The following is a 20,216-nucleotide window of genomic DNA, read 5'->3' as shown; positions in this document are numbered from 1 at the left end:
TTGTCCTGTCACTGGCTGCCTGGGAGGAGAGAGTGACCCTCAACTGGCTACAGCCCCCTTTCAGAGAGTTGCAGAGAGGGTAAGGTCTCCCCTGAGCCTCCTTTTCTCCAGGCTGAACAAGCCCTGTTCCCTCAGCTGCTCCTGGGCTCTTCACCAGCTCTATCATCTCTGGGAATACTCCAGCACCTCAATGTTCTTCCTGAATTGGGGCCCTGAACAGGACACAAATCTCAAGGTGTGGCATCACCAGTGCCAGGCTGGTCGGTCACACTATTGCTGATACAGGCCAGGATGCCATTGACCTTCTTGGACACCTGGGCACACTCCCAGACGGATGCTGTAGGCTCTTTTCCACTGGGCCTCTTTACAGCCTGCACAGGGTTATTGCAACCCAAGGGCAGGACCTGACACTTGGCCTTATTGAACCTCACACCTTTGCCCTTGGCCCATTGATCCAGCCTGTCCAGATCCCTCTGCAGAGCCTTCCTGCCCTCCAGCAGGTCAACATTCCCACACAGGTTGCTGTCATCAGTGAATTATGCTGAGTACAGTCGATCTCATACAGATCATCAATAAAGATTTTTAACAGGATTGGGCCAAATACTAATTCCTGAGGAACACCACTAGTGACCAGCCCCTGGTTGGATGTGACACCATTCACCTCCATTCTCCGGGCCTGACTGTACAGCCAGTTTCTAACCCAGCAAAGAGTGCTCCTGTCCAAGCCGTGGGCTGCCAGCTTTTCCAGGCGTGTGCTGTGGGAGATGGTGTCAAAGGCCTTGCTCAGCTCTAGGCAGACAACATCCACAGCCTTTCCCTCACCCTCTGGGGAGATCACCTGGTCATAAAAGGACATCACGTTGGTCAGGTGAGACCAACCTTTGCCTTTTCCAAAACTGTTAGCTGGGCCCAATCCCCTGGTTTTCCTGCATATGCTGTGTGATCACGCTCATGATGATCTATTCCATCCTACTACAGAGGCTGACAGGCCTGTAGTTCCCTGGATCCTCCTTCCATCCCTTCTTGTTAGATGAGCATCACAATGGCTAACCCAGTCAACCCAGACCTCTCTGGTTATCCAGGACAATGCAGAGTAGCTTAGGGAGCTCTCCTGCCAGCTCTCTCAGTGCCCTTGGGTGAATCCCATCTGGGCCCATGGACTTGGGTCTAATGGTTCACTAACAGGTCACTAACTACTTCCTTTTGGATTACAGGAGGTCAGTGCTGCTCCCTATCCCTGAACCAGACCAGCTCAGGGTCTGGCTGCTCTGAGGATAACTGGTCTTTCTGTTAAAGGCTGAGGCAAAGAACCCAAGTACCTCAACCTTTTCCTTGTCCTTAATGGCAATGTCCTCCCACACATCCAATAACCACTGGAGATTCTCCCGGACCCTCCTTTTGTTAAAGTATTTATAAAAACACTTTATATTTCACAGTGGTGGCCAGATTGAGTTCCAGCTGAGCTTTCACCTTTATAATTTTCTCACTACATGTCCTACCATCATCCTTGTACCCTTCTTGACTTGTCTGTCCCTTCTTTCAAGGGTCATAACCTCTTTTCCTCAAGTTAGAGCATCTTGTTCAGCCAGGAGGAACAGGAAGACCAGGCTGGTCTTCGTCCACGATGGCTCATCATCCGGCACATAGGGACAGTCTGCTCCTCTGCCTTTCAAGATTTCCTCTTTAGAGCATGGCCAGTCTCCATGGGACACCTTTGTTATTAAGGATTGTTTTCCAAGGGACTCTCTGAACAAACCAGTGTTCTGAATAGGCTCACTCTCCAGAAAGCCAAGGCAGAGGTTTTGTTGACCCTGTTCCTTACTTACCAAGGGGTGAAAACTCTATATAATTTCACGGTCACTGTGCCCAAGACAGCCTCCAACCACATCTTCCACCAGCCCTTCTCTGTTCATAAACAGCAGGTCTATGAGGCCACTGCCCCTGATATGCTCATGTTGTAGTTTAGGAATGGTGTTCCCCAATTTAGCATTTCTACTGAAACTCTCCAAACCATGCACAACTTGCTCAACTCCTCCCAGTAGGAAATAGATGAGAATTAGAGGCACAAAAGGTCAAGGATTGATATAAGAACAATTTACTGGAAACAGCAGTGAGGTAAGAAACGAACAGTATCAATATTGATATTAACATGGTGCACAGGAAAGATGATCAATTCACATGCAAATGTCCACCCCATGAAACCTGATGTTACCGTGACTGGAAAGGACCCCCTTCTTGCCCACCCACCCCTGTGTATGGTGTAACTTCCCAGTCTGGGTTACGCCCCTCCTGGCTACTTCAACAGCTCACTTGCCAGCTGTCCTTTGTCTTTGAACACTCCAGGAACCTCTTAAGACTGCCGCCTCTCCCCTGCTAATGTTTTCAGCAGACATCCCACAAATTAAAATCTCCCACAATAGCAAGGGCTAGTGGTTGTGAAACACCAGCCAGCTTCTTATAGAACATTTCATTTGCCCCTTTATCCTGTCTGGGTGGTTTGTAATACCCTGTAACTCCCGCTGGGATGTCTGCTACATTGGCCTTTCCCTGATCTTTACCCACTGGCACTCAACCTTATCATCACTGCTCTTGAGCTCTGTACAGTCAAAACTCTCCCTAATGTACAGAGCCACCTCACTGCCCGCCTGTCCCATCTGAAGAGTTTATGACCATCATTGTACCTCTCCAGCCATGGAAGTCAGCCCACCACATTTCCATACTGGCAAATATGTCATGGTTTTCCTACTCAAAAATTTCAGTTCTGCACAGCTACAGTGTCCAAGGTTCACAAAGGAAGTCTCCAGAAACTTCCCTGGAATCTGCCATATTTACAATGGTAAATAAATGTAGAGCCACACATGAGCCTTTACTTCAGAACATGTTCCTTCACTTCAGTATTTGCCACATGCATCCCCCAACAGCTGCAAGAATGAGAATTTAAAATTTTAACTTTTAAGTAAATTCACTCTACTGAAAGCAAACATCATTCAAGTGCATTAAAAAGATCTCTACCATGGAATGCTACTTCACTCTTGCCCCAAGGACAGGTCTTGACCCTTTTCTTGGTCTCTGCTTCAAAAATTGGCAAGAAAAAAAAAGAAAAAAAAAGATGTATAGAATACACCTAAGGATCTATCCTGCAAAATACAGTAGAGATATGTCAGAACCTCCCAAAGAAGCAGGCAGCTTTCCTTTTAAAAGAGAATTCTCCTTTAGGGAGTTGTGTATCTGAGTGAAAGGAGAACCTGCCTCATTATATGGCCTCTCACCACCAGAAGTGGTGCTCTATCAGCCCTCTGCCTGCCCATAACCAGTAACTGAAAACCAGACAACAGTTAGAAAAGATAAGGAGCCTTCCTCCTGATGGATGCAGAAAAGCTCTGGGAAGTTCACCTTGATTTTATCAGTGTATCAAGTACAATGATACAAACTTATCTTTTGACCAAGAAGATACAAATTGTTGAACTGTTGCTATATTCTATCCTCAGATCTAGCTTAAAGGTCAAAGCATAGTGTTCTTCACAGAGCTTCTTGCAACTGAAAAATACAATGCTTCATAGAATTGGCAACAGCTTGTTCATAATTAGCATTTATTTGACTTTAATACAAAATACAGTTAAAAACAAAGTAAAATTTAAAAATAGGTTAACACTACATCTTCTCGTAAGTTAATTCATGGCCACATACAGTGCATGTCTTTTTATAGGTATCTTCATCAATATTTTCTTCTGGTCCATATTCATGTTCATGGATACTGGATTCTTTCTTCCACAAGCTACTCCTCACGGCACGGCGGAGTTCTGGTAAAAAAATACAAGAAAATTTTAAGATTTTAATAATCTTAAATAGTGTTCAATAAAACTCAAGCTAACCAGCTTCCTGAGGCCTACAGATGACAATATGCTTGCTGCCTGTCTTCCACAAGGCCTGGGAAAGAATCTGCTCTTGCAAGAGCAAGCTCTGACTTGCCTTGCAATCCTCACCTTGTTTGCATATTTTAAAGGCCAAGAACTAGACTGTCACAGGAACTCATAGGCAAAGATTTTCCATCTGGACTAAGGATGTATTGCTTGCTGCCTTTTGACACAAAGCCATTCAAAGGTATCCAAAAGGGGTCGGTGGAACATAAAGGAAATGTTTTTATAGAACACCTCATTTATTTTATATGGCCAAGAAAGAGTCTTTTTCATTCAGGTCACAGTAAGCCTCCCAAATGACTTGGCATTCTTTAAGCTTTATGCCCAATAATACGAGTTGCCTCTGCAGCATCCGCAGTGAAATCTGCGGGTTCTCTAGAGCGCACAAGCTGGCAGCAAGGGCCCAAGGTATTATCCGGATGTTGCAAGCAGATGGCAAGAATACTGAACAGCAAAATGTGGTCACATTTTGAGCCAAGCCATTCAGGCTGCAAACTTTGTCACATTAAGGCCTGTACTTGCACTGAACTCTGGCACCTTGGCTACAGTCTGCTGCCAGTCCTTCTGTGTGCACAACATCAATGGCCCAGACAGGGGTTATTTGTGCAGTCCCAAGTTCTGCCTCCTTCAGACAACCCTAGTACAGCCAACTTGAGCTTTCTGCCCTTCTAAACACTACCCCCAAGCAAAGCATGGATGCTATAGGTGGTACAAAAGGTTCCCACCCATCAAATACTCCTCTAAATACTAATTTATCAGAGAAGAAACCCATAGAGCAATTTGCAGTAAAGACAGCCCCTAGGAATACTGTGAACAACAGGAAAACCCATTTTCATTACAGTCATTCCACCTGAAGGCTATCACAAAAGGATAACCCACTGCCACAAAATTCCCTGTCTTCCACAAGTCAAAAGTATCAAAAGCAACCCATGGCACATTCTGGGTCATACCCCAAAATTTGAAAAACACTATAATGAACCATTCTAATTGATTTCTGTCACATCATGTCCACAGAACAACAGGGGAATTCAAGCTGGAAGGGACCTCAAGTCCTACAGTTGAACACTGCCCAAAATAGACAGCTATGAGATCACACTAGACTGCTCCAGGCTCACCCTCAGTCTTGAAAACCTCAGTTTTACCACACTGAATATTTTCTTAGTAATTTATTCAGATGTATACAGAGGTTTAAACAGAACTGTACTTTCCTTTTAGGTACTGAAGTGTGTAATTTTAATGTTTTACCTTTAACTTTCTTGTCAAACTTCTTCTGTTTCATCTTCTCTCTACTATCACGCCGGAGCGCTTTTGCTTCTTGCAATGCTTCTTCGCTACCCCAGACTTCAAGTGAACGCTTGATTACCTACAGGATGGACATAAATGCCTTTTTTTTTTTTCCTGAAACGATAAAAGTGAACTATTCTAACTTACAATTTTAATTTTTCTCTACATGCACAAACTAACCAATCTTCCACTACTTCCCACCTGTCTCTGCTCTTGACTCAAAAGACTACACTTCTTCCACAAGAAGAGGCAACACTGGTTATTAATATCAGCTGGGTGTAACTTAGGAAAACTTAAACCAAACTCTAATTTTGCCCATATTTTACTACAGCAGTACGATTCCCATGAAGTACCAAACAAGAAATGACAAGAGCCCTGGGAAATCCACTTGCCTTTCCTCCTGCCTCTGCAGGCAAAGCTGTGAACACAGCTACAGAGAGCCACACACAGCTGCAGCTGCCCCATGCACTTCAGAGTAAAACTGAAGGGCCATGTGCTTTGTGACTTGCAATTGTGCAACCCACTAAAGTTCTGCTCAATTAACATCTTTAAAATGCACTCAAAACCAGACATTTTCACAACTTCAACTGCAACCATTTAACTATAACAAGCTACACATAACATACTTAGCTTTGACAAAACCATTCAGGTACCAAGTGACAACCAAAGCTGTATGAAGGTAAAAAAAGGTCTGAAACAGAATAAGTTTCTATACCTGTAGTTTTAAATAAAGTTTCATTTCACCCCATCGTGAATTATGAGGGTTTTTCTTCACAATGAATCTGAGCACTGGTTCCCTCTTGTCTAAGTCACAGTCTTTAAGCAGATACTCTTCTTTTGCTTCTGTCCTTGTAATAAGCTTATGTTTATCTTCAACATCTCTGCAAGATGTAAAATAATGATGAGAAAGCTACACCCTAAAACCACAAGTTATTAACATCTAAGTCCCCATCCCTTCTAACATTCCTGAAATACAGGTAGCCCTAATACCCTCAGTTTTTTATGCATGCAAATAACTATGGATTCCAACAACCTAGCTAAACTCCAGAGAAGATTTACTGAAATTGAGTGTTTAAAAATTCCCCCCATTTCAGCCAACACAGACTGAGAAGCCAGCTCTTCTAGAAAGGCTTTTCTTCTATTTTCTTACAAGAGGAACTACCTGAAACTTAAAATTGATAAGAATAATTTCAGGTATTCACCTAACTCAGATGCAATCCAAGAGGACAGAAGTATGAGCCTCACATGGTCAAGGCAGAAAGAATGTGTAATGTGAGACAGGTCAGACCACCTGAGAACACATTTCATATGCTTCTAGATCTCAGAATCTGATTAGCAACACAGACCACTTCTTTCTATAATGCAAGATAGTAGGCAGAAAAACCATAAAATAAAGGCTCTGCAGCCTTTACCAGATAGATGAAAAACTCTGTAACCACAGCAGCATTTATGAGTTAATGGAAAAAATTACATTTACGCAATCCTGACTGAAGTACAACTTGAATCTCTTGAGCCAAACTATCTGCCAAATACTAAATGCTAACGGCCATCAAGGAAGTACTGTTGTAAATGTAGCTTTACTAAAATTCAAAGTTCAGTTACAGCTAATGCACCAAGGACACTCCAGCTATCAGCTACAAGAGCTTAGACCTAAGACTCCACAGGCTCCAAGTCCTGTCCTTAACATCCTTTTCTGCCCACTGTAACTTCTGAAACAGAACTTTGCTTCCAATATGACTGCAAATTGCCTACACCACGTGCACACCCCTAACCACTCCCTGCTGTAAATGGGTAGGCTCCCAGAACAAACTGGTTTTCATTCACCCAATTCATTCTTACACGGGCAGCCGGCTGCTGCAGCAGTTTCATTTCCCTTGTTATCTTGATGGCTTTTGGAGCATTTTCTGCATTAAAAGATAAGAGCTTGCTCTCTTCTCAAGGTCAAACTCCTGCTTACCTTGCAGGCCAACCAGTAACCTCCCATGGGGGCTCTGCCCTTTGGCTGCTGTGCTTCCAGCACGCCCATGCTGACCAAAGTACCAACTTCACTTGAGTTAAAACACCGGGACCACAAACACTCTCCTAACCCCTGCTCCATTTTAGAGAGTGGGTATTTGTGTTGCATCATGTTTTCAAATGGCTCTAGTCTGCAGCCAGACATAAATTTTCACACTGACAAACACACCAACTGCTCTCATGACATCTTATTTCCATAATGTTGTATGAAAATCCACTGATGTCCCCTATCCTAAGGCAGGCTTATGAGACAATCTGTGATTCAATCCATAAAGGAACTTGCACAGGGTATCAGTCAACTTTCATTTACATTTTTTAAAAGTTACTGAAATATGTCTCTCTGCTCACAGTCTCTTTAAACGACTGTAACTCACTGAACTACAGACAGCAATCTTTATGTAAAATAGTGTTTCTCCCTCCTGATTATTTATAATACCTGCAATTATCACATGTTGCCCAATCAAAGTGCTGCATAAGGTAGGAGTCCATGAATTCTTTGCCACAGTCTCCACAGATGAGATAGTCAAATTCTAGTACGGGTGCTAATGGAAAGAAATATTTTTTAAAGGGACTACAATGATAAAAACAAGCATCTAGAATTTGGTATTACAGGCAATTTTACTAGAATTCACATAAGGACATTACAAACTAGTTTCACTCTATCAAAGCTTTTCAGAACAATACAGTACAAATTCAAATCCATTACCATACAATTCCATGTCTGTTGTAATATTTTCTCACTGTAAGTTCATCATTAAGTACTTTAACATTTAAATGTATATTTAACTTAGCCATTGTTAAAAAAAATTCTCCACATTCCTCCCACAAAGAGCTTCAAATCTTCTTCCACTTTCTCTGTTCTGACCCTCCCAAAATATGCCCTGATTTATACAGGACAGGCGGGCAGAAACAGGAGGAAGCAAAGAAGGGATTCAGTTTGAAGAGGGTGACTAGAGCAGGAAACTACAGGAGCTGGGCTGGCATCATAGTTCTCTCAGCTCTGCTCCAGTTTTCTCCCTAGCTCAGCCACACCTGCCTCTCCCTAAACGAGCTCAGTGGAAGCCTGGGGCAGTTGGCAAGGTTCTTGTCCGTTCCAGCTGGCAGAAACGGAGGTGGATGGCCAGAGAGCTGCTAGGAGTGGAATGGGGATGGAGCTCCACTACAATCCTCTCCCCAAGCCCTCTCAGCACTGCTCCAAGCCCAGACTCATCTCAGCGCCAGCCACTGCTTCTGGCCGCATCCTCAACGGGTGGATCACCTCCAGCGTCATCATCATCTGCTTTTATGTTCCACAGGACACCAAGAAACACCGATTCGGGGAACAACAGCTATAAGGAACATTGCTTGAACGGTAACATTGGAATTCTATCAGAAAATTAACATTTCCATACAGTTTTGAAATCTGAAAGCAAGGCAGTGCTGTAAAATTTCATGAACACCTGAAGCAGAAGATTAATGGTTAACATGCAGCACCATATATTTTAATTGCGTTTGCATTTATAGCAGATCCGATCCAGCAAAGGCGACATTTTATGTAAATTCAGTCCTACTAGCGACAGCCGGATGCTCAGTACTTCACAGTCATTTCATACTCTTACATCACATTCCATCATTTAAGGCAGTGCTCCCGAACACGAAGACATTTTATTAAGACAATGACGTTATGAATTACACAGCAAAAAATACGCCCAGTGTAAAGGCATCCCAGATCTCCATTAATTTATTGTTAAAACATTAGCCCATCAAAAGAAGCGGGTCTGCTAATTGTTTACACTGTTAATGAAATCTGGTGCTGATTTCTAACAAAGAGATACACTGCACCAACAGCCCCGCAGCTGATTCACGCAGAACAAAGCAAGACAAAGACAATCCCAGAGAAGAAAGTCGATCTATTCTGGGACCCTTACTTCTCCATTTGCTTTTTTTGGGGGGGAGAATATCGCAAGGCAATGTGCTGAAATCCTCCACCGAACGATCAGTAACTTGGCGCCAGCACGTTTTATAACGATAAAAGCCGGCACTGCAGCAGTGCTCCGGTCTTGGCACAAACCACATATATCCCAAAATTTCCACAACCGACGAAGCCGCGAAAATTTACCGTCATGTCGGTCTTAAAATTTAAATTCCCCGAAAGAAATAATGAAAATAATGGTTATGGGGAGAAAAAAAAAATTAAAATGTGCTATACCCAAGGGCACTGGCTGTGTCCCACTTCCGCGGCTTAAAATTCTTCATTTTTAATTACCGCGCATTTGCTATAGCCGATTTAATGCTGAAAAGAATCGGACGCGCCACTAATCGAGCACATCCAGAAAAACGTGTGAAGGAGGAAAAGGGGTGGCAACGTAAAAAAAAAAAAAAAAAAAAAAAAAAAGGAAAAAAAAAAGGAAAAAAAAAGGAAAAAAAAGAAAGAAAAAGAGGGTAAGAAAGGAGAGTAAAAAAGCCCGGGAAAAAAAAAAAGGCGCCCATCCATCCCGCCCCGCTGGCGCGGCCGAAGCCGGCTCACTGTCGCCCCCGCGCCTTCCTGCCCTCCCCCGCCAGCCCCGCGCACGCGGCGCCGCCTCCTCCCGCCGCCTCCCCGCCGAACCCCCGCTGCTCTCTACATTTTTTTTTTTTTTTTTTTCTCAATTACCGGGTGGGTGCACGATCTTCTCGCCGGCGCCGCGCTCTTCCTTCTCGTTCTCCTCCTCCTCCTCCAGGAAGAATCCCCCTCCCGTGTCCACGACCTTGGGGAGGGCCCGGGCCCGCGCCCGCGCGCCGCCGCCTGCGGGAGCACAAACGAGGCGGGCGCTGCGTTAAAGCGCCGCCGGCGGCAGGGGGCGCGCGCGGCCGCCCCCACCGCGCCGCGCGTGCGAGAGCCCCCCCTCCCCCACACATGTGGGGGGAGGGGGGCCCCTCGCGCGCCGCGGCGGATTCTCCCCCCCACCCCCACCCCGTTCCAGCCACCCTACCGCACCCCCCCCCGCACCCCCCCCGCCGCCCCCGCCGCCTCACGGCCGGCGGCGCCCCTCTTTCCCCACGTCTTTCCCCTCTCGAAACCTCCCCCCTAAGAAAGAGAAAAAAAGGGCGCGGGGACTCGCCCGTTCCGCCGCCGCCGCCATCCGACCTGCGGCAGGGTAGGGCCGGGCCGCCAGCCGCGCCTGCCGCAGTGCCAGCGCCCGCTGCCGGTTCCGTTCGATCTTCGCCAGCGCCGCCGCTGAGAGGTGCGGCCGCTCGCCCGCCGCTGCCGAAACCCCCTGCTCGTGGTCTTGCTCGTGGGCCGGGGCCGGGGCCGGGGCCGCGCCCGCCATGGCGGCGGCGGGAGCGACGGAGCCCCGTGGTCCCCCCCGCTCCGGCAGCCGCTCTCGCCCTTCCCCTCGCCGAGCCGCCGCCGCACTGCGCCTGCGCAGGACGGGGGGCGGGGGTGGCCACAGAAGGGGCGAGGCCGCCCGCGCAGGCGCGCAGCTGCCGCCCCGCCCCTCCTCGCGGGCCGCCAGGGCGGGGGCCCCGCCCCGCCGCCGCCGCGCGGGGCGCGCCGGGAGGGCGCGCGAGGGGGGGAGGGGAAGGGGGGGCGCGCGCGGCTGCGGCGGGGCGGGGCCCGCGGCCCGCGTGGCGAGCGGCGGTGGGGGGCGGGGGGCGCGCGCGGGCCGGGGTGGGGGCCGGTGTCGGCTGGGGGGGGGGGGGGGGGCGGCTGTGCCGGGACCGGGACCGGGACCGGGACCGCGGGACCGGGGAGGGGACGGACTGGGGGAGGGGAGCCGACGATGACCCTGCGCTTTCCGCACCGTCCCCCGCCTAGGGCCCGAGCGGCCCCGTGGAAAAAAAAAAAAAAAAAAAGCCATAAATCCCGCCCCGCCCGGCAGGAATTCCTCAGCAGCGTCACCCAGCAATGCCCCTTTTGTCCGCCCGGCCCGGCCCCGCCACAACTCGGCGCGAGGCTAGTTCCCGGCCGGAAACGGCCGCGGCCACGTTTTCTGCTCTGAAAACGGCTGGAGCACTCGCCCCACGCCCTGCTCCTGCTGTGCGCAGCCCGCCGCGGTGCCAGCCGCGCTCGGCACGGGCAGCGTGCGCTTTCCTAACAATATCCCCGTCCTGCCCTTAATGGTTTCGCGTGTTCCACGCAAGGGAGGAGAAATGGAGGCTGCAGCCTCCCTTACTGACGAGGGACGCGCAAATGGCTTTGTCATGCAAATGTGGCTCTAAGCCACTTTCATATAAAGCCACTTAATGCCGAGCAGCCAGTGATCCTCGCCCGCCCGTCAGGCAGCGCCTGCCCTGTCCTTGAAGGAACGGAAATGGAGGCACTGGCACAGATGCGTGCTCCCTGCCTCCATGCTGAAACGGGATGACCTCAACACAGGGAGAAGCCTTCCTTCCCTCCCCCTTATACACCCCCCACCAAAAAAAGAAAAAAAAAAAAAAAAAAAAAAAAAAGCTTGCTCTCTTCCGTGAAACTAAACTAGTTTCCTGCCAACCTTTCCTTGCTGATCCCAGAATACGTCGTCCCTTGTGCCTCTCCGTTCAAATGCCCGCGGTAATTACCTGCATGGATTGTGTTTCTCCTATGTCCTAAAACATTTTATTTCTTTTTAGCTTGTCGTCCTCGCTTGGCATTAACTTTCGACAACAGCCAGCAGAGTGTGCTATGAACGCTGAGAAAAGAACATCCTGCTTCTGGGAAATTTATATGTATCTCCATATATATATATATATATATATATATATACATATAAATAAAATCTCCATATATATATACATATACACATAGGTACAGAAATGCAGATTAAGACATTTTAAGTGGTTCTAATACTTGCATGAGTGGTAGGTAGCTCCTCCTGTCAATTAAAATACTTCTCTTGTCGCAGATCACAGAACCTCTTCCTTAAAAATTAATAACCAAGTCATACTAAACCGTCTGCTTTCAGCAAGATTGCTTTCCAGTGTTTGTATAAAGTTGGAAAAGTGCCACAGTGGAGATGTCCAAATACGTTTTACAGTCAGAGAGAAGGATCTAGAACGCAAGGTATTTAATAGATGAAAATGCAAATCTTAATCCCAGCGTACAGGAAGCAGTTTATGCAGTTATACAGTATGAACATACGTTTCTCCAACCTCATTACTCCCTTGTTTGGACTGACTTACTGACAGTCGAGTTCCAAACAGAGTAATAAACACAGCAGAAACAAGTGAAATTAAAAAATATAGAGGAAAAGTGTTTACTAGATGCCTTGGAAATGGAAATGTTTGCTGGAAAAGCAAACACACCTATGTTTGGATTCCTTATGCTATTCTGGTGTCTCTTCTTCCTTATTTTGTAGGAGCAGACATTTAGGGAGGAGTGAACTGAGTTGTGCTTGTGGGGTAGCAATAGTTCTGTTTCATTCATAAACCAAAGCTGCCTTAAAGCAAAGTCAAATTTGAGACCCTGTGTAAGGGTTTTAAGGGCAAAAGGACATTATTGTTATGCAACCAAACTGGAATTAGGATTAAAAGGAAATCAGAATACATAAACAAAAGCAAATTCAGGCGTTCAAATAAAATTGGCTGTGGTCCACAACTATCTATGCAAGTGTTAATTATGAAGTAAAACTGTTTTAGAAGTATGTACCAGAGATGTTTGGCTTTTTCTTTTTCTCAGAGGCAGTCTGACAGGGCAATCAAAGCAGAATATTCTTCCCAGTTCTGCTTCTGACCAGAATGATTCAAATACAATACTCCTAATTTTCATCGCCAAGAGAAGGTAATAAAACTAATAGTTGTATAGTTGTAATTGTTGTAATAGTTGTATATCAGCAAGGAGCTAAAAACTATCCCATATGCATTGCTCTGGTCATGCAGTAATATTTGTGCTTAATATTAAACGCATGTGGCTTAATGCGTGCACATGAGATAATAATTATAACGGTATCTGTGTTTTAAACAGATTTTCAGGTTCTGTATGCCAAGTAGTATCAAGTATTCCTTGGCTGCAGGTAACCATGTATTAGAAGGTAGGCTGTCATTAATTGTCAAGCACAGATGTGCATTATTTCATAGCCACAGAGACCATCATCAGTGAGGATTTGAGTGCAAGGAGGCAGCTTGAAGTGTTTCACAATTCATCACTCCCATGGAGGAAACAGTGAGCAGCAAGACAAGAATGTTTGGTGATTGTGCAAAACCTTTTTAAGTTAGCAGGGGGTGAGGGTCATCTGTAAGGAATTGTGGGTGATTAGGCAGTGAAAAAGTAGATTAAATGCAGAGTAGATAAATGCAAGGTCATGTCATAACTAGTCATATCTTTACATAAAAGGTAGGAATACCTGAGTTAGTTGCTGCCACTTAGTAGTGAGATTTAAGTATGTATGCCCTGCATGAATGCCATCTTTGTGTTTGGAAAAGAAAGGCACATTTCAAGAAAAGAAACAGAGAACAAAACCAGGAACACATTTATGGCACTCCAGAAATCTGTGGTGAGTTTGCACCATGAGTACTGTTCCCTGTTTTGTTTCCTGCTTCTTAGAAAGAAAATGCTGGAACTAGAAAAGAATAACAAGGATGATCGGCTGTCTGACTTTGTGTCCCTTGAAAGGGGCAATAGAGGTTTGGAGTTCTCACCAAAGAGGAAGGATGCATGAGGCCCATCACATCCTATGTAACTTGTAGAGGGTGGATGCCTGCTGACTTTCTGAGTACAAACCATCAGATTTGCAGTAGCAGGAGCCCAAGTCTAAATAAGCAAGAGGAGATGGTTCTTCGTTCAGTGCCTTTCTGAATGGCATGCTGAATACAGGCTGTTTCTCTAGGGTGCAGGGAAGATGGACCAAGTATTTGGAAAAGGACTGTGCTGAGAGTTAATGAACGAACACCCCCTCACGCTCAGGAAATTCCCTGAGCTGAAAGCAGTTGGTAGCTGTGGGAGTGTTGCAGAGGAGATATCATATATTTGCCTTGCTTTTCCTCTTCCTTTGACGTTTGCCTGTGGCCTGTGGTGGAAACAGGATGTTGGACTGAAAGAGTTCTTCATCCGAGCCAGTATACCTCTTCCTCTGTATTCGTGGAGGATCACACTGAGCCACATGATGGCAATAAGCCTGTGCAATGGCGTCTTTCTAACCAAATTCGCTCTTCATCTAGACCAGGAAGCAGCTATGGGCATGTATTTCTATTTATGTATTATGAAACAGCTGCTGGGCATGTATTTCTATTTTGCCTCATGATATACTTCTTTCTCCGTGTCCTCAAAATCTTTGAGGACAACTGCATTGCAGTTGCATACCTACAACTAAACCATCCTTTTGTCCTTCCTTAGCAGAAAATACTAGTTCCATGAGAAACAGACCTAAGTCTTACTTTTTCAAGGAGTTTGTCTTTTGAAGGAGCAGCTGTGGACAAAAATCTCTTTGCTCCCCTCCCACCTATCCCTCTCCCTCTGTTTGACGGTTCATGTGGTAGCATCAATTTTAGACACATTCGAATTCAGTAGCCAGAAGCTGACTGGCCAATACACACATATTGTTGGGCTGCTGCCTCTGAGCATGACTAAGGCTTTGGATTTTGTCCAGTGAATTCAGATGCTTTTTGAATGGGAGAGAACAGTTCAATTGCATCCTCAGGAACGTAGGGCAAAAAAAAAACTATGCCTTTTGTGATTTTTTCCATTGTGTTTTAGATTGATACACCTCTTTCTTATGTTTAATAAATAAATAGAGATATATTGTTGGCTTCTTGGTGAAAAGTAAAGTGAACTTGTTAAAACCAGATAGTGTACCTGCTTGGATTTGTATGTTTTCTTTCTGAATTCACCTATGCCATAGCTCATGGATCAGGGATACACACTGAATCATCCTGTTGGACAGAATGGGACATGCAGAGTAAATTAGGTTTGGCATCTCTCTGAGATTTTCTCCTTTGCTCACTACCCGTAGGAGAGGATTTTCATAGTAATGTGGCCTGTCTTCACGCTCCATTTATCATACTCCAATTGATGTATGCAATCTTGGTTGAAGAGAAAGGTAGTGGAGTAAACATATAACGTGTTGAATGCCTAAGCAACACATCTGAAACAAACAGGTAGGCAAGAATCAAAGTGCTTTAGAGACAAAAATTGGCATTGTTCTCTGACAGGAGATCTTAATGCAAGTTTGTTATGATTTTCTCATTACAGGAGATGACAGAATTTGAAATTACAAAGTAAATATCTTTTATTTGCTAGCATTGTACAAGAATTTTCTGTTCTATTCCTGAATAGGACTTTAATATGTTGGCTTTTAATAGCAATAGAAAATGTTCATTTCATATCTGTGAATAGGAAAGTGTTGATCACCACATGATGAAAAAATGCTGTTTCCTATCTCAGAGATTGCTACAAAGCTGATTGCACACTTTTGCTATTGATTGGCAATCCAGAAAGAGAAATCCTCTTCCAGTATCTTACCAGAAAAAGCCATCTTTCTCTTCCATGCACATAAAGAGTGGGAAACTGTAGAAAAACAGCAAACAAATTCTGTAACTGTGGTATGGCAGTCTTTGGTGATTTGATATCTTCAATACAAAGGACAAAAATACTGTAGGAAAACATGTATTTTTTTCTGAAACTAAGATATTAGGATATTTTTCTTGCTCCACCAGTGGCTGGCAGAGAAGATTTTATAGAAATGGGTTTGAGGACCTGTCTGAGCTGTCATAAAGTTGAGCTATTCAGGTTTTGGGGCCTTTTTCCCAAGTGTGCAAGGAATAGCCACATATGATGTAAAAGGGATCTCTGTATTTACAGATTTATTCTCCCTCCTAGTATTTCTATATGGATAGTTATTTAATCCATGCAAGAACCTTTCCTGTTGCAACTCAGAAACATCAAGAGACTTTGCTGAATGCTTTAGTCACTTTTTTTGTTCTATTAAGAGCATCTTGGGCATTTCTGAGACAGAAAATAGGTACATCATCTACTATAATGGTCTCAAAGACATGAGCTTTAGTGGTACTGATGACGAAAGACTGAGTTTTCAGGAGAGAAGTTCAAAATTCAGGCCTTGCTGAAGTATTTAAGGAGATGGGGAATGTAAGTGCTTAAAATTCTTAAAAATTTCCACTTTATATTGTGCAGTGTATTATACCTTTTTTTTTCCCAAGCCATAATATAAAGAGATTTTTTTACTATTTCTCCAAGTCAGATTGACTTGTTCCTGTGTGCAGAGTGCCTGGAATGGAAGACCATAAAACAGCTAACAAATTCTGCTGTAGCAAGAAAATCATGTCCCAGTTGGGACATGGGTCCCATGGGACATGACTTGGGTTTAACCAAGATGTGTCTTTTCTGATCCTTGCAAATCTCTGCAAAATATTTTGATGCCATTGTCCACAGGTTTGATCAGATCTCTCTCTCCAGTGTGTTTTCCCAATGTTAGCTGCAAACACATGATAAATTCATCTCACTGTGCTGTCCGTATGTGCCTCCAGGCCCCAGTCTTGCTTTTCAGGACAGACACTACCAGGAGCTGTGACCATTTCAGCTCATTGAAGCATGAGAGAAGGATAATGTGGAATTGATCTTAGTGACTGTGCATTCTAGGTTCACACCAACCTACCTGTGAGAAAAATATGGAGCCAACACATGGCTTGAGCCCCCTAGGAGTGCATGACCAGTGAGAGGTGCTTCTGAGGGACTGTGCCATCTGCAGAATTTGAATCCTGAACATAATCTGAATGTATCTTCTCAACATGATCAGAAAATAGTTTCTGATCAGGGTCTTGCTACCTGGATTAATTCAGCGGGTTGATTTTGTTGTCTAAGTTTTTATTGCTTTTTTCCCCTCTCAGTGTGAAAACTTGGCTTTGTCTTGTGAGAAAGAGGAGCAGTGACCATAGCAATTTAACATGTGATGTTAACTGATTTCTCTCTTGCTACAGGGAAGAAAGGATTCCAAAGGTTTTAGTACCTCTGATTAAATTGAAACTGTTTATGAGTGAAAGAATATAAAAAGCATTCATTATGCCACTCACTCATTTCTTACAGGTTTAGCATATACTACCTTCCTATGTTACTTCCACTTTATCCAAATGTTTCTGGCTAAGCTGTGCAAATTAAACTTTTTTAGAATTTGTTCTCTTTGTAGCATAGGTACACTGAGCTTTGCCATTTACTGTAACCCTCTTTTTTGTTTTCCTTGAAAGACCATGATATGCCTAGAGCATGGGAAGTCGTTTGTGATGAAAAATAAGAGAGAGAGGGGGGATAAAAAGAGATTTTTCTCTTCCTGACTAGATCTGGAATCTAGTTAAGTGATTTTGGAATGTAGTTAATGACCTAGTGACATGACACTTCTGTTGCATGTCACTTCTGGTGCACCAGAGACTGCACCTTCTTGATTTTTGCTCAGAGAGCAAATTTTCTGTATTTGCTGTAAATTGAAATTTTTGTAAATTGCTTTTTGTAAATTGAAATTGCTATAAATTTTCTTTACAGCAGTGGTCACAGTTTCCAGTTTTCAGCATCCTCTTTGAATGTGGAGGCAATGAAATTCTTCACTGCTGAGTGGAGGCATCCTCACATGTCTAGGAAAGCATCCTGTCTAGCACCTGACAATTCCCTGACTGAAGACCTGACACACTCAGCTGCCAGCCACTGCAACTGATGTACCACTGGAACAGGCCCATGCCAGGAGGGATATGTTACTTGTTCATGAGTCTGCAGCTGCTCTAGGTCTCACTGTGGTGTGTCAACATGGTTAAACTCAACCAGCTTGGATTTTCCTCTGTCACGGTTTGGATCTTCCTCAAGTCCCATTTTTAACTTCTTCTTTTTCTGGTTTTGGGGGTGCATTTTTTCTTCTGAATGTTGCACATTTTTCTAGTTTATGTTTGAGATATTTTTATGAGTTTCAACTTTTTTTTTTGTTCCTTCACTTTTCTGAGAAAGCAAGAAAAGCAGAGTTGATGAAGTCTCAGGAACATTTCACAGATTCATTAACTTTTACCTTGGTGTCTACCAAAATCTGAAAGTGCCTGTACAAATCACCCCAAACATCCATGGTCTTGGACTGTTTGTCTGTACTAGCCACCCTGTCTCTTCTCTGAGCAATGCAATTTCTCATGATACATTCAAAAGTATTAGGATGCACAATCCCAATGCCTTTATTTTCTGAGTGTGTGCCTCCTGGTGTCCATAGAAATGATCTTCTTGGAAGAAAATGGAACATTTTAGTGCTGTGTAGCACAACCTCTGTTTCTTCTCTAATACACTGATAATTTGAATACTTTCTTTGTTTGTTTCATCATTCTGTTAATTGACTTCATACCGTGAAACTTGCTTCCTTGCTCTTTCTTACTTTCCCCAAAGTGATTGCTCAGAACTGCACATTGCAGTAATCTCCTATTACAACATAAAATTGTCTTAACTGAGGCAGAGCCCTGGTTGCAAATTTCCTCATATGGTACATCAGTTCTCTTGACTCATATGTTTATGTGGCAAATTCCAGAGGACTCACTCAGTAAATAGTATGCTGTCATGGTAGCAGGTAGCAAGAACTTTTGTTACTAATTTAATCATACAACATAATGATTAAATGAAGACCAGTATGATACTAATATTATACGGCAAATTCTTGAGGTGTAGTCCATGTCTAGGGGGTGTGCTTGGAAATTAAATGCAGACGAAGCATGATTGCTGGCTACTTGAGATTCAAAATACTCTTCCTAATCTGCTTCCGTAAAGACTATTTCCATCTGTCCCTTACCTTTGACAGTTTCATATGCCATAGTTCTCATATAGTCTAACCAAAGCTAACTTGACTGGAGCTGCCATAATATGCTCAAATATTCCCACCTAGTACTTTCATTCTGACTGTGTTTTATGTTTAATGGTTATCAGACATTAATTTATGTATTCGAGTAAATTTCATACTTAGGCATCTTGAGAAAAATTATGATTAAATGGAAAGTCTACATGTTCCATGATTGCTTCAGAGAACTTCAAGAGTTCTGTAAAGATCAGTCAATCATGATTCACTTTTACAGTAGCCACATTGCTTCCTTCTCAACAGATTGTCTTCATGCAGCTGTATGTTAATTCCATCCTCTGTTATAGTTTTTGCTAAGTTCTCTGGAATGGAGACCAAAGTTACTGCTCTATAATTTTTTGTATCCTTTCTGAGGGTTTCCTTGCCAGTTTTGAAAATTACAAATAAAGGAATTACTGTGCTCTAAGCTGCTGAAATGTTAAAATATTTTTATTAAAAAGCATACAACTTTTGGTGAATAAGCAAGATAAAACCTTGCAGCTGCATCTCTTGGGCGGATATAGAAAAAATAATGTACAGCACATTCATGTGCATATTTTAATAAACTTTCTGGGTACCGTGTTGGCATGAGAGGGCAGATACATTAACAGCTTACCATAAAAGGTTTAACTAACATCCATAATAATGACCACAAGAGGGTGCTCTTAATTATTGTTCCGTGAATGCTGTTGGACTTCAATTCTCAGAGCCAATGGGACGACTAATTTTAACCAAAAAAAAAAACAAAACAAAACAAAACAAAACAAAACAAAAAAAAATCAAGTGAATAAGTCATAAGTGGAATCTACCTAAGTTATTTGAAACCAGCCATAATGCTTGTTCATATAAACCCCACCTAAATACACTTTCCTCTAACTTTTAGCTAAACCAGACAGGATCTTAAGCTTCCCTTTCATGTGTGTTTTTTTCATTAACACAGCTGTAAGAACAGCGAGAATTTTTGTTTACTTTAGTTACAACTCTCACACCTACAAAGTATATAGTAAAACGTTTTGTGTTTGATACAAAAGTCAATTTCCAAGCGAAAAGACATTTTCGTGATGTCCAGTTGTTTTCCAAAAAAGAAAAGGAATTTCCATGTTTGGTACTGCAAATACTTCAGCCAGGTTTGTGCACTGAACGACCTACTGAAAATGGGCTTGATTTGTTTTACATCTTGTTAGTAATTCAGTCATTAAAGGTGGACAATTAACTTGCTGCTCGGTCTTGAAAGACACCTCGTTTTCCACTCCCAGAATATATA

At 43.8% G+C, this 20,216-nt stretch overlaps 1 protein-coding gene and 2 long non-coding RNA genes across 10 annotated transcripts; 2 read left to right on the top strand and 1 right to left on the bottom strand.

Moving 5' to 3' along the window:
• Positions 1 to 3,573: 3,573 nt before the first annotated feature.
• On the bottom strand, positions 3,574 to 10,604 carry XPA (XPA, DNA damage recognition and repair factor). The gene is made up of 6 exons (XM_068176908.1): positions 10,324 to 10,604; positions 9,850 to 9,981; positions 7,654 to 7,759; positions 5,917 to 6,082; positions 5,163 to 5,280; positions 3,574 to 3,800 (listed from the first exon to the last, which is right to left on the bottom strand). Exons 1-6 carry the CDS (start codon positions 10,505 to 10,507, stop codon positions 3,652 to 3,654), a joined length of 855 nt encoding a protein of 284 aa, XP_068033009.1. The 5' UTR covers positions 10,508 to 10,604; the 3' UTR covers positions 3,574 to 3,651.
• Positions 8,567 to 9,554, top strand: LOC137465128 (uncharacterized). The gene is made up of 2 exons (XR_010994564.1): positions 8,567 to 8,972; positions 9,066 to 9,554. It is a non-coding gene; the product is annotated as an uncharacterized lncRNA (long non-coding RNA).
• A 1,336-nt stretch (positions 10,605 to 11,940) lies between the features above and the next one.
• LOC137465525 (uncharacterized) lies at positions 11,941 to 19,379 on the top strand. Of its 8 annotated transcripts, none has more exons than XR_010994676.1 (5): positions 11,941 to 12,017; positions 12,122 to 12,219; positions 13,120 to 13,317; positions 17,085 to 17,190; positions 17,641 to 19,379. It is a non-coding gene; the product is annotated as an uncharacterized lncRNA (long non-coding RNA). The 8 variants fall into 8 exon arrangements; XR_010994679.1 differs by lacking the exons at positions 17,085 to 17,190; positions 17,641 to 19,379 and adding exons at positions 15,104 to 15,248; positions 16,323 to 16,439; XR_010994675.1 differs by lacking the exon at positions 17,641 to 19,379 and having other exon boundaries at positions 13,239 to 13,317; positions 17,085 to 17,497.
• Positions 19,380 to 20,216: the final 837 nt, after the last annotated feature.

Source organism: Anomalospiza imberbis, chromosome Z, assembly GCF_031753505.1.
Source record: "Anomalospiza imberbis isolate Cuckoo-Finch-1a 21T00152 chromosome Z, ASM3175350v1, whole genome shotgun sequence".
NCBI classification, from domain to species: domain Eukaryota; kingdom Metazoa; phylum Chordata; class Aves; order Passeriformes; family Viduidae; genus Anomalospiza; species Anomalospiza imberbis.
This window is presented reverse-complemented; position numbering and strand designations above follow the sequence as displayed.

Coding starts and splice junctions, on each gene's coding strand:
- XPA (XM_068176908.1), bottom strand. CDS start 10,507: ATGGCGGGCGCGGCCCCGGCCCCGGCCCCGGCCCACGAGCAAGACCAC. Junction 6,083..7,653: donor GCAACATGTGATAATTGCAG/GTATTATAAATA, acceptor TACATCTTGCAG/AGATGTTGAAGATAAACATA. Junction 3,801..5,162: donor GTTTGACAAGAAAGTTAAAG/GTAAAACATTAA, acceptor TTTTTTTACCAG/AACTCCGCCGTGCCGTGAGG.